This window comes from Carlito syrichta, unplaced genomic scaffold, assembly GCF_000164805.1.
Source record: "Carlito syrichta isolate Samal-C Ts95f unplaced genomic scaffold, Tarsius_syrichta-2.0.1 Scaffold144165, whole genome shotgun sequence".
Lineage (NCBI taxonomy): Eukaryota > Metazoa > Chordata > Mammalia > Primates > Tarsiidae > Carlito > Carlito syrichta.
Genome location: NW_007088261.1, coordinates 185431 through 199197, shown reverse-complemented (window position 1 = coordinate 199197; position 13767 = coordinate 185431). Strand labels below are relative to the sequence as shown.

The window sequence follows — 13767 nt, the reverse complement described above, 5'->3', positions numbered from 1 at the left end:
GCGGGATTACAGGCTGAGCCACTGAGCCCGGCGGAATGCTATTTTAAATAGCATGGTCAGGGCCAAGTGTGGTGGCTCATGTCTGTAATCCTAGCACTTTGGGAAGCTGAGGCAGAAGAATTGCTTGAGACAAGCCTGAGCAACATAGTAAGACCTCTCCACACACACACAAAAATTAACTGGGTGTAGTAGCACATGCCTTTAGTCTTAGCTACTCCTGAGGTTGAGGCAGAAGGATCACCTGAGCCCAGGAGGTTGAGAATGATGAACCATGATTTGCCACTGCACTCTAGCCTGGGTGACAGACTGAGACAGACACCAACTTCAATAAATAAATAGCATGATCAGGGAAAGCCTTATCCTTACTGAGTTGGTGACATCTGAGCAGACTTGAAGGAGGTGAAGGATTTACTGATGCAAATGTCTGGGGGAAGAGTGCTGTATGAATAGCTGGGACTATAGGTGTGTATCACCATACCCAGCTAATATTTTTATTTCTTATTTTATAGAGATGGAGTCTTGCTCTGTTGCCCAGGCCAGTCTTGAACTCCTGAGCTCAAGCTATCCTCCTGTCTTGGCTTCCCAAAGTATTGGGATTTCAGCATAAGCCACTGTGTCCAGACTATTTCACTTATTATTATTATTATTATTATTTGAGTTGGAGTCTCACTCTGTCACCCAGACTGGAATGCAGTCTGGGTGCACTCCGGCCACCACAGCCTTGACCTGCTGGGCTCCAGCGATCCTTCCACCTCAGCCTTCCGAGTAGCTGGAACTACAGGCGTGCGCTACCACGCCCAGCTAATTTTTTTGATTTTTTGTAGAGATGAGGTCTTGCCAAGTTGCCCAGGCAGGTCTCGAACCCGCGGGCTCAGGCAATCCACTCACCTCAGCCTCCCAAAGTGCGGGATTACAGGCTGAGCCACCGAGCCCGGCTTATTTCACTTATTATAATGTCCTCAAGGTTTATCTAAATTGTAGCATATGTCAAAATTTCCTTTTTATTTTTATTTTGAGTTGGAATCTCACTCCATTGCCCAGGGTAGAGTGCAGTGGTACGCTCACGGCCACCACAGCCTTAACCTGCTGGCCTCAGCCTTCCAAGTAGCTGGAGTTACAGGTGTGTGCTACCATGCCCAACTAATTTTTTATTTATTGTAGAGACGAGGTCTCACCAAGGTACCTGGGCTGGAAATTTTCCTTTCTTTTTAAGGCTGAATAAAATACCACATTTAGGTTATCCATTCATCCGCTGATGGGCACTTGGATTGTTTCCACATTTTAGCTATTGTGAATAATGCTGCTATGGTATTGAACGAACATGAGGCGCTGAGCTGTTGAACATAGGTGTACACATATCTCTTTGAGACCCTGCTTTCAATTATCTTGGATTTATACCTAGAAGTGAAATTACTGGATCATATGGTAATTCTACTTTTAATTTTTTTAAGAAATGTTATGCTCTTTTCCATAGTGGCTGTACCTTTTTACATTCCCACCAACAGTGTACAAAGGGTTTCAGTTTCTCTACATTTTCAACCAACACTTCTTGTTTTTTGGTTTTTTGATAGTAGCCATCATAGTGGGTGTGACATGGTATCTCATTGTATTGCATTTTTCTAATGATTAGTGATACTGAACATCATTTCATGTACTTTTTGATCATTTGTATATCTTCTTTGAAGAAAAGTTTATTCATGTCCTTTGCCCATTTTTTGAACTTTTTGTTGTTGTTTTTTTTTTTTTTAGGAGATCTCTATATATTCTGGATATTAATCTCTTCATATTATAGAATTTTTCATAGAAAAAGCATTTATAATCCCTCTTCTTAGAACTTCCTCTGTATTTGTTCTCCTGAATTTCCTTCTTTTCTCCTTTTGCATGTTATTTTCCTTAATCATTTTATTTTATTTTTTTGAGTTGGAGTCTCACTCTGTTGCCCAGACTGGAGTGCAGTGGCCGCTCCCGGCCACCGCAGCCTCGACCTGCTGGGCTTCGGCGATCCTTCCGTCTCAGCCTTCCAGGTAGCTGGAACTACAGGCATGTGCTACCACATGTGGCTGATTTTTTTATTTATTGTAGAGATGAGGTCTCACCAAGTTGCCCAGGCGGGTCTCGAACCCGCAGGCTCAGGCAATCCACTCACCTCAGCCTCCCAAAGCGGGGGATTACAGGCTGAGCCACCAAGCCCAGCTTCTTTAATCATTTTAATTAGTGCATTTTAAATTTCATATCATCTTTTGATGAGGATTTTAAAAATCAGTTTTAGTGACTATATTATATTGTTTTATATTAATGTACAAAAATTTCTTTAACCATTTATTATAGGGCACTTTTGTTTCTAAAATTTTTCCTATTATAAGTAATACTGGGATAAAATCTTTTTGGTTACAGTAGATAATTTTTTAAAAATACAACTGAACTTTTTTTAGACATCTGTATTATTAAGTGAAATAGTCCTCAGAGAGAGAGATCTCTTACAGGTTTTGATGTCATGCTTATCCTTAATTTGTAGAAACATTCAAGATAGATTTTCATATTTTTCTGTCTTTTGAAAGAATTTACCTACTTCTCTACAAAGTTCACAGAAAGAAGAAAAAAATCTATTTTAAAAAATGAAAGAATTTTGGGGGGAACACATAGCATCAATAAGGGTATCTGATCTCAAACCAAGCAAAGTGGGGACCAAAGGGGGGCCCAAATTTACCTTTTTGATAACCACTTGTATACCTAATTCTGAACTGTACCCCACATCTTTAAAATACAAAAATATTTTTTAAAATGAAATAATTTACCAATCAAACATTTAGACTCAGGGTTTTTATAGGGAAAATGATTTGGGAACAATTTTCTCTATTTCCTTCCAATTATTAAGGTCTCTATTTTTTGTTGTCAACATTGGTGGTAAAATGTAGAGTTTTTAAATTATCCACTGCTTAAGATTTTTCAGATTTCTTAATACACTGTTGTGTGGTTTACTATTTTATTTATCCTCCTATTTTTATTTATTTATTATTTAATTTTTTTTATTTTTTTGAGTTGGAGTCTCACTCTGTCGCCCAGACTGGAGTGCAGTGGCCACTCCCGGCCACCGCAGCCTCGACCTGCTGGGCTCCGGCGATCCTTCCGCCTCGGCCTTCCAAGTTTCTGGAACTACAGGTGCGCGCTACCACACCCGGCTGATTTTTTGATTTATTGTAGAGATGTGGTCTTGCTGCCCAGGTGGGTCTCAAACCCGCGGGCTCAGACAATCCACTCACCTCAGCCTCCCAAAGGCGCGGGATTACAGGCTGAGCCACCGAGCCCGGCTTATCCTCCTATTTTTAAATTCACTTTTTGAAATTTCTGTCTACTAGACTTATCAGAGATTTTTCTGTTTCATTAGTGTTTAAGAGGAACCAGCTTTGAGATTTGGCCGTTAATGCCTCATTTTTCTGTTTATAATCCAAGAATTTAATTCACTACCCTGCTATTTTTTAAGTCCTTGAAACAGTTTCACATTTTCCTCCAGTAAGAGTTGCCCAGATTCTGTATCCATTCACTCAGCAGACATATTTAGAATGCTTGCTCTGTGCCAGACAGTGGTTCTTAACCAGGGTCACGCTTCAGAACCAGCCAGGAAGTGGCCCCTCTGCTTCATGAAGGGTGATGATAAGCTTCAGTGAGGAAGTGCAGTGAGGGTGCATATGAATGACTGAGCTGGGTGCCCAAACTGCAGTGTTTAATAAATCTTAACTGTTGCTCTTTTAATAATGAACCACCTGAGAAGTTTTTTAAAAATGTTGGGCAGGGCCCTCCGTGCATGGGCAGTTTAGAAAAATTGCCCAGGAGATTCTGAACAATCTCACACTTGGTGTTGGAGATACTGAAATGAAAAGGAGTTTGAGAAATTCTTGAGGGAGAAAAATGTGCACAGATGGCCTCGATCTGAAATGGAGATGGGGACCAGATGTGAACGGGAACAAGGAAGATGGGGGAATCTGAAGAAGCTTCAGAAAGGAACAGACCACTTAACTGGTTCTAGAAGAATGAATAGGAATTTCTTCTGTAGAGCTGAAGGAAGAAAGTACATTATGGTCAGAATAGGATGTATAAAGGCAAGGAAACACGAAAGAGAATGATGCTCTCAGGGCAGAGTTCATGTGGCAGAACATGGGCTGAATGGCAGGAGGCAAGAATTGAGAGAAAGATGATGGCCGGAGGTGGAGATCTAGCACCATCTAGAACAACTCTGTTCAAAAGACATTCAGGCTACATGTGTGATTTTAAATTTTCTAAGAGCTACAATGTAAAAAGAAACAGGTAAAATTAATGTTTGTAATACATTTTACTTAACCCATTATATCCAGAATATTGTCATTTCTACATATAATCAATATTTTAAAATTAACTAAGGTGGTATTTTATTTGTTTATTTAATTTTTGGTATTCAATCTCTGAAATCTGTTGTGTATTTTACACTTATTACACAGGCCAATTTGGACTAGCTGCATTGCAGGTATGACTTGCAAGTTTGTTATGGTCCCCCCTACTTCCAGTATTTAAAACCAGTTTGTAATTGGGGGAACATTTAAATCCTTAATTTAAAAACCCAAATGAATAGCCACATGTGGCTAGTGGCTGCCATCTTAGACTGCATAGGTCTAGAATGCTGTTACTTGGTTTAATGCTGTCATTGTCATGGGAGGATTTGAGCTGGATTTGAAGGAGGAAGGGGAGGGACTGAATTTCTGAGGGTTTTGATGACTACAGGGCATAAAGGTAAAATGAAGATTCAAACGTGAGGTCCAGTTTGGAATACTGTGGGCAGTGATGCAGTTAGGGAACCTGTGAGTGTGGGTAGAGAGGTCAGCAGTAATGTTTCTTCTTCTGTACTCAGTTATTACTGAGTTACTGAAGCTGCACAGTCTAGCTTACCTTACTATGATTTTTTTTTTTTTTTTTGAGTCAGAGTCTCTATCGCCCAGGCTGGAGTGCAGTGGCAGACTCACGGCCACCTCAGCCTCGCCCTGGCTATCCTTCTGTCTCAGCCTTCCAAGTAGCTGGAACTACATGTGCACACTACCACGCCTGGCTAGTATTTTGATTTATTGTAGAGAATGCGGTCTCACCCAGTTGCCCAGGCTGGTCTCGAACCCATGGGCTCTGGCAATCCTCTCACCTTGGCCTCCCAAATTGCTGGGATTATAGGCATGAGTCACCACGCCCAGACACCTTACTATGATTGGTTTAGTGTCAGAGGGAGCTGAGTACACGAGTGAAGGCACTATACTGTGTCACAGTAAGTCTGATGTTTTCTAATAGGGCAGTCTAATTTGGGATTAGAGGGGATAGTTTTTATAAATTATATTATTTTTACTTATTAGCTGTCATTCTCTGGTGTTCAGCTTTACAAAGTTTCAAACTTACAATGTTTCTTGAGTTATAATTAAAACATTTTTATTTTAGAGACAGAGTATCACTATGTCATTTAGGCTAGCCTTGAATTCCTGGGCTCAAGCAATCCTCCCACCTCAGCTTCCCAAATTGCTGGGATTACAGGAATGTGACACTGTACCTGGCTTTGAATTACAATTTGAGTTGATTTTTTCTCTGCAGTTGGTGTTTGTTAGAGTTGGAGGGAGTATGTCTCTGTATTTGCACATGTTATTCTTTCTGGAATTGCCCATTCACCTTATGTGCTCATAAAACTCTTTATTTCTCTAGTTCAGGGAAACCATGTCATTGATGAGGTAATTGGTTATCCAGGAAATGTAAGATTTACTCAAGGGTTTACACACTTATTTGTTGTGGAGCTTTTTTCTTTCTTTCTTTCTTTGTTTTTTTTGGTCTGTTTTTCCCAAAGATTTCTGTTGCCCAAAGTTGTGGAGCTTTATAGGTACCCATGGAATTGTGTCTTCTCAGTTTAGTTTATGCTGTTGCTTTGGGCTCCACCATTTGGCCAAGCTCCTTCTTTTTTTTTTTTTGAGTTGGAGTCACTCTGTCGCCCAGACTGGAGTGCAGTGGCCGCTCCCGGCCACCGCAGCCTCGCCTGCTGGGCTCCGGTGATCCTTCCGCCTCAGCCTTCCAAGTAGCTGGAACTACAGGCGTGCGCTACCACGCCCGACTCATTTTTGATTTATTGTAGAGATGAGGTCTCGCCAAGTTGCCCAGGTGGGTCTCAAACCCATGGGCTCAGGCAATCCACTCACCTCAGCCTCCCAAAGGTGCGGGATTACAGGCTGAGCCACTGAGCCTGGCCCAAGCTCCTTCTTAAGTCAGCATGAGGAAGGAGAACATTTGCTATTTCTTGATAATCTTGATAGTTTTTAAAAAGCATTGATGATGACGTCCTTTTATATCTAAAAGAAGGATGAACAGCTCTCTACAAGATAGTATTGGATCTTTTAAAAAATTTTTGTTTTGTTTTGTTTTGTTTTGTTTGAGTTAGAGTCTCACTCCGCCCCCCAGACTGGAGTGCAGTGGCACATTCTGACCACCGCAGCCTTGACCTGCTGGGCTCCAGCGATCCTTACGCCTCAGCCTTCCAAGTAACCAGAACTACAGGTGCGTGCTACCATGCCCAGATAATTTTTGATTTATTGTAGAGACGAGGTCTCACTAAGTTGCCCGGGTGGGTCTCGAGCCTGGGGGTTCTGGCAATCCACTCGCCTTGGCTTCCCAAAGTGCTGGGATTACAGGCTGAACCACTGAGCCCGGCCTGGATCATTTATTACCATTCAAGGTGTGACCTGCAACATGAGAAATGCCCTCAGGTTGATCTGACTCAGAGAACACCAAGGATCTCAGAGTACATTTTCTTATTTAATCTTGCAAATTTTTAATTGTCTTTTATGTACCAAACTGGTTCTGGCCTCTGGAGATTTGAAGGTGAATGAGCCAGGGTCTTGACCCTCTAGGAGCATAGTTTGGCAGGAGTGACCACTAGGTAATAGACAACATAATATGACTTAGGAGCTATGCTGGAGAGAGGTCCAGGGATGGGAGCTGCCAGGATGGGTAGGGGACACAGCCCAGACCCAGGGGTTGGAATGGAGCCCCAGAGAAGGGAACTTGACTGAGGCTTGGTGAAGCGTGAACTAGCCAGGTAAGGAGGAAAGGCTGAGTAGAAAAAGCAGCACTTGCAGAAGCAAGAGAACATTTTGGTTGCAAGGGGTTGTAGCTCTTCTGTATGGCCAAATTTGGACCTATGAAGGGAGGAGAAACCAGAGCTTGGAAACTAGCTCATAAAGGATTCTGAAGCTTACATTGAGAAATCTTTTTTTTTGAGTCAATATCTCTCTCTGTCTCCCAGACTGGAGTGCAGTCACATGGTCACAGTCGACACAGCTTCAACTTGCTGGGTCCTTCTTCCTCGCCTTCCAAGTAGCTGGAACTACAGGCATGCGCCACCACCCCTGGCTAATTGTTTTATTTATTATAGCTATGAGGTCTTGCCATGTTACCCAGGCTGGTCTCGAACCCCTGGGCTAAGGCAATCCTCTTGTCTCTGCGTTCCAAAGTGCTGTGATCATAGGCATGAGCCACCATGCCCACCTGAGGAATCTAATTTTTTTTTTTTGAGTTAGAGTCTCACTCTGTCACCCAGGCTGGAGGCCAGTGGTACACCTCTTGGCCACCGCAGCCTCAACCTGCTGTGCTCTGGCGATCCTTCCGCCTCAGCTTTCCAAGTAGCCAGAACTACAGGCGTGCGCTATCACGCCCAGCTAAGTTTTTGAATTATTGTAGCGACAAGGTCTCGCCAAATTGCCTGGGCTAGTCTTGAACCCTCGGGCTCAGGCAGTCCACTTGCCTCGGCCACCCAAAGTCCTGGGATTACAGGCTGAGCCACTGAGCCTGGCCAGGAATCTAATTTTTAATCTCAAGACAAATATTTATTAAATATTTGTGGTAAACTCACTACATGCCAGGCCTGTTCTAGGCAATGGAGACTCAATAATAAAGAAAATAAATAGTATTTCTGCTTTCCTAGAGTTCACATTCTGCTGTGGGATACAGACTGTAAACAAATAAAAATATGAATTGTTAGGTGGTAAAAGCTATGAAAAATAAATGAAAACAAAGCTGGGCATGGTGGCTCATGTCTATAATCCCAGCACTTTGGGAGACCAAGGTGGGAGAATTGCTTGAGCCTACAGTTCAAGACTAGCCTAGGCAACATTGCAAGACCTGATCCCTACGAAACATCAGAAACTTCGCTGGGCATGGTGGTGTGTGCCTGTGGTCCCAGCTACAGGGGAGACTGAGGCAGAAGGGCCACCTGAACCCAGGAGGTCTAGGCTGTGGTAAGCTGTGATTGTGCCACCGCATTCCAACCTGGGCAACAGAGTGAGACCCCACCTCGAAAGAAAGAAAGAAAAAGTGACAGTGAAGGATACGGATGCTATTTTATGTAGGATGGTAAGGAAAGGCTACTCTGATGAGGTGACATTTGAACAAAGAACTGAATGGAGGCCGGGAACAGTGGCTCATGCCTGTAATCCCAGCACTTTGGGACGTGGGGGTGAGAGGATTGCCTGAGTCCAGGGGTTCAAGATCAGCCTGGGCAAAACTTGGCAAGACCTAGTCTGTAAAATAAATCAAAAAATGCACCTGTAGTTCCAGCTATTTGGAAGGCTGAGGCAGAAGGATCACCTGAGACCAACAGGTCAAGGCTCCAGTGGCTATGAGTGTGCCACTGCACTCCAGCCTGGGCAACAGAGTGAGACTTCTACTCAGAAACAACAACAACAACAACAACAAACAAACAAAGCTGAATAGAGTGAGTGGGGAGCCATGGGCATATGTGCTTGGAAGAGGCTTCCAAGTCAAGGGAATAGGCAGAATAAAGACTCCACTGTGGAAGCATGCTAATTATCTTCCAGGAATCGCAGGGAGGGCGAGGAGTACAGGGGTGGTGGTTTGAGGTGAAGTCAGGGAGCTAACTGGGCACCAGATTTTAAAGGGCTGTGTTAGGCTGCTGTAAAGACTCTGGCTTTACTGGAGTGAATTGGATTGCCATTGGAGGTTTTGGAACAGAGACTTGGTCTGGCAGGTTTTAAAAAGATCACTCTGAGCCGGCTCGGTGGCTCAGCCTATAATCCCGCGCCTTTGGGAGGCTGGGGTGAGTGGATTGCCTGAGCCCGCGGGTTCGAGACCCGCCTGGGCAGCAAGACCTCATCTCTACAGTAAATAAAAAAATCAGCCGGGCGTGGTAGCGCATTCCTGTAATTCCGGCTACTCGGAAGGCTGAGGCGGAAGGATCGCCGGAGCCCAGCAGGCGAGGCTGCGGTGGACGGGAGCGCAGCCTCGGTCTGGGTGACTGAGTGAGACTCCAACTCAAGAAAAGATCACTCTGGTTATCATATGGAAAATGATCTTGGGAGAGGGCAAGAGTAGAAAAGGAGAGACAAGTTAGGAGTTTGTAGCAATAGTTCAGGTAAGAGGTGATGTCATGGACTAGGGTGAGGGTGGTTGGAATAGGGGAAAGCAATAAGAAATAAGGCATTGGAAGCATGATCCAAGTGTATATTTTAGAGAAATGCCTCTGATAGTGCCCAGGAAAAAGTGGGTTGGTGAGATCAAGAGTTGAAGAACAAGCTGGACATGGTGGCTCATGCCTGTAATCCCAGCACTTTGGAAGATGTAGGCAAGAGAATTGCCCGAGCCCAGGGGTTTGAGACTAGCCTGGGCGACTTGGCGAGACCTTGTTTCTACAATAAAAATCAAAAAGTTCAGCCATGCATAGTGGCACGCATCTGTAGTTCCAGCTACTTGGAAGGCTGAGTCGGAAGAATTGCCAGAGCTCAGCAGATTGAGACTGCAGAGGTCATGAGCATGCTGCTGCACGTCAGCTTGAGCCACAGGTGAGATTCCAACTAAAAAAAAAAAATGGTTGAAGAACAGAGGCCAGTGATTGTCCTGTCAAGGTAAGAAATGATGAGTGGCTTGGAGTAGACGTTGGTTTGCAGGTTAACACGTACTTTACCATTAGTGCAGACTCTTTGGGAAAGCAGAATAAAATTTGGCCATGTGTTAAACCAGCTGAGCAAAGGAAGCTGGTTTTACTTCTCACCGCCTAACTTAGAATGTCTGGTCTAGAAGTTGATTCCATTCTCTCTCTCCCACTGCAAGACCCTGTAGCAGTGGTACCTACAAAAACATTTCAAATGTCTGATCTAGCCCCTTTTTTCCTGCTGGTCTTGCCTCTCCCAAGTCCAACCTCCCTTCTCAAGCTTCTTAATTCCTGGATTGGATTCCCGCATTTTCTTCTCCCATCCAAATGATGCCTTTCATCAAATGGTGCTTATCGCTTAGCCTACCTTGAAATTTCCCTCCCAGTCTTTCCTGCACTGAGTGCCTGCAACACCTCTCCTCACTGTGTATTATCTCATATTGTGCTCTAATAAATAACACTTAAAATAAACTGAAACTTGTTCAAGGACTGCAGTGTTTTTTCTTTTGCATTTTTAGTCTACCACAGTGTTTATAGTAAAGCCAGGCACCTAGTAAATATCTTGTCAATCAGATCCCTGACACTGGTCAAAAAAATGGCCCTTATTTCAACCCTACCCTGTTCAGAGACACAGCTATAGTGTTGAGCAGAAATATGAGGCAGAGGAGCTAATGTGTGTGAGTGTGCTCATGCACCTCACTCAGTGGGAAAAGGGGCCACTCCCGTCTTATTCACAACTCAAATCTCATTCATCTCCTTAAGTCTCAACTCTGTCAGAAAACAGATGTTTAGTGTAGGGCAAGCACTTGCTGGACAATGATATTTTAGAGTTAAAAAAAGCAAAAGTATAGTCCCTGCCCTCATAATGCGTACTATCTAGGAAAACAAGCATTAAATAGATTACTAGATTTATTTGCATAATGGTGGGTGTCCCAAGTGTTCTAAAAGCACATAATAGGAGGATTGACTAAAGTTCTGCCAACCAAAACCTGATGTGAGAGAAAGACTGGTGGGGGTTTGGCAGGGGAAGAACCATTTAGAAAGTGGAAAGAGTCCAGTTCAGCTGTAGCTAAGCAAGCAAGAGAAGAGCACAGGATAAGGCTGAAACCTCTGTGAAACCTCTCACTGCTCCAGCTCACTCAGCTCTGCTTTGCACTAATTGTCTACCATACCTTATTGTATACTTCCTGAGTTGGAAATCTAATCAGGACCAAAGGAGATATTTCAGGGAGGCCATAGTCACAGGTGTCTCATTGCTTAACAAGGCCAAGTGAAGCAAGACAAAGATCAGTTCTCAAGTGTCACAACTAACAATTGGGAGGCATGGGACACCTCAGCCACAGGGTGGTGGAGGAAGCAGTGATTGGAATGGGGTAAGAAGGAGGAAAAGACTTCTGACCTAGCCATTCTCATTCTAGCTAGCTAGGCTGGAGAAGTCCTAGCATATTTGCACAAAGCATGTGAGAGGGTGATGCTAAGACAACCTTTCCCAAGAGGTCATGCTTGAGATGATACCTAAATAACTAGTTGTCAATCATGTGGAGACCAAGGGGATTAGGGAACAACAAACAAAAGAGCCAGGGTAACAACAGGCTTGATGTAGTCAAGGAACATCAAGATCAGCATGCTACAGCCTAGTGAAGGGTGGGGGAGACCGACTTGGGCAATTTGGCAAGAACTCGTCTCTATAATAAATAATGATTTAAAAAATTTAGCCAGCTTATGATTCCAACTACTTGGAAGGCTGAACCCACTGAACTCCAGCCTGGGTGACACAGTAAGACTGCAACTCAAAAAAAAAAAACAAAAACAAGTTGTAGAACAATATATATGGTATTTCACAAAACAAGATTCTTTTTTGAGGATGTGGGTGTGGTATGGTTATGGTATATGTGTATGTGTGTATAAAATACGGACAAGGGATTCTGTAAAAGTATACCCCAAACTGTTGATAGTAGTTATTTCTGAGTAGTAAAGTAGGATTGGTTATGGGGGTAGTGCCTTTACTACCCACCATATTGGGATTTTATAACAAAGAAAGTGTGAATGGACAGCAAGGAATTGGCGATTGGATAAAAAGGTTTGGCTCTGAAGGAAACTAAGAAGTCAGCTAAATGAGGATACTGGTTTGCAGGACAAGTTGCCCCTCATGAGTTTCCTACCTAACATACTAGATCCTTTGCAAAATGAAATAAACAACTAGCCACTGTTTTGTTAAGCTCTGGTGTGTCCACGTGGCTCTGTGAGCTATGGCTGCCATGTTTTCTTAGCTCTGGCCCCCTCCCCTACCTTGAGGAGGTGAATCCTCTCTCTGTCTCTCTCTCTCTCTCTCTCTCTCTCTCTCTTACTTCCTAAGTAAAAATAAACAACTAACATACCTAACCAACATTGCCCCTCAGGCTAGCACATATGATCACCGCTTTTTATGTTCCCCGTATTACCATGGGAACATTTGTTGGGTTGATCCTTATTGAGCAGGCATGTGATCCTACAGGAGTCAGTGACATTCAAAGATGTGTCTGTGGACTTCACCCAGGAAGAATGGCACCACGTCGACCCTGCTCAGAGGAGCTTATACAGGGATGTGATGCTGGAGAACTATAGCCACCTGGTTTCTCTTGGTAAGGACCACCTCTCTGAGTGTCTTGCCTGTTGGTGGGTCTTTCCTTCCTCAGCTTCTAAAGTTGTGGTGCTCATAGCTTAGTTAACTGTGAACAGAGTGTCAGGGTTCAGAGCTGGTTCATTTCATTGGGACCCAGCTTTACAGGGTTTTGAGCCTGCTCTTTAGGTAAAAAGTCTTTATTTTGCAGAACTGGAAATAGGCAGTTTGATTGCATGACTCCTTAAGTTGCACCTTTTTTCCTTCAGAGTTCCTGAGGATTAAGGACTAGTACGAACCTGTCCTTAGGAGGACTATTTGTCCACTTGCACAAACAACCAAATCTTATGTATTTACCCATGAGCAGGATGTCAAGTTTCCAAGCCAGAAGTGATCTTCAAATTGGAGCAAGGAGAAGAGCCATGGATATCAGAGGGAGAAATCCAAAGACCTTTCTGTCCAGGTAAGTGAGTGAGAATCAGGCATGCAGGAATGGATGCAGATAATGGCACAGTTTAGGGAGGGCCACCCTCCACTAGTGGCTTAGGGGTCCCTAAACCTGCATAGGAGGCTGAAGCCACTTCCTGGGTGACACTCTGTCTCTCTTCTTCAAAAGGGTGCTCCTGCTGTTTATTCTATGCCGCAGACCTAGAAATCTCCCTTACTTGTATCCTGGTCACTCTCTTTGCTTCTCACAGGACCCTCCAGTTGGAAGTCTCATGCCGTTCATATTGGATGCATGAAGTCTGAGTTCATCATCTTTTATCCTTAAGCAGCACTTTTTGCTACCTTGCCCATTTCCCATTTCTGTGCTTGCCTGCTAGAAACTACTGGATTTCTAATCCCTTGAGCCAGATACCATAATCAGTTTAGTCTTTTTTCATTCAACCCAGGCTATTTTCTTCCTTGAGAAGTAACTTAGATTTTCCTATCTTTTAACATCTACTGGTAACATCCTAATCCAGGCTCCAGATTTAGATTCCTTTGATTTCCAGTTGGAATTACTCACTCTGTCTTTTCTTTCTTTTTTTTTTTTTTTTGTGGGTGGCGGGTGGCGGGTAGCGGGGGATAATCTCACTCTGTCACCTAGGCTAGAGTGCAGTAGCACAATCATGACTCACTGCATTCTCCACCTCCTGGGCTCAAGCAACCCTTCCATTTCAGCCTCCCAACTAGCTGGGACTACAGGTGTGTACCACTGTGCCCAGCTTTTTTTTTTTTTTTTAACTGTTTA

General features: G+C 43.6%; 1 protein-coding gene across 2 annotated transcripts in view; it reads left to right on the top strand.

Moving 5' to 3' along the window:
- Positions 1-13767, top strand: part of ZFP90 (ZFP90 zinc finger protein) — a 23707-nt gene that overhangs the window by 2550 nt on the left and 7390 nt on the right. The window contains exons 2-3 of one of the 2 annotated variants that reach the window (XR_002481486.1): positions 12429-12555; positions 12803-12996. Coding sequence is in view for 1 of the 2 variants with exons in the window: in XM_008050333.2 (XP_008048524.1) it covers positions 12429-12555; positions 12901-12996 (223 nt within the window). In the remaining variant the exon portion in view is untranslated. The remainder of the gene's footprint in view (positions 1-12428; positions 12556-12802; positions 12997-13767) is intronic. The other variant, XM_008050333.2, reaches the window with a different exon arrangement.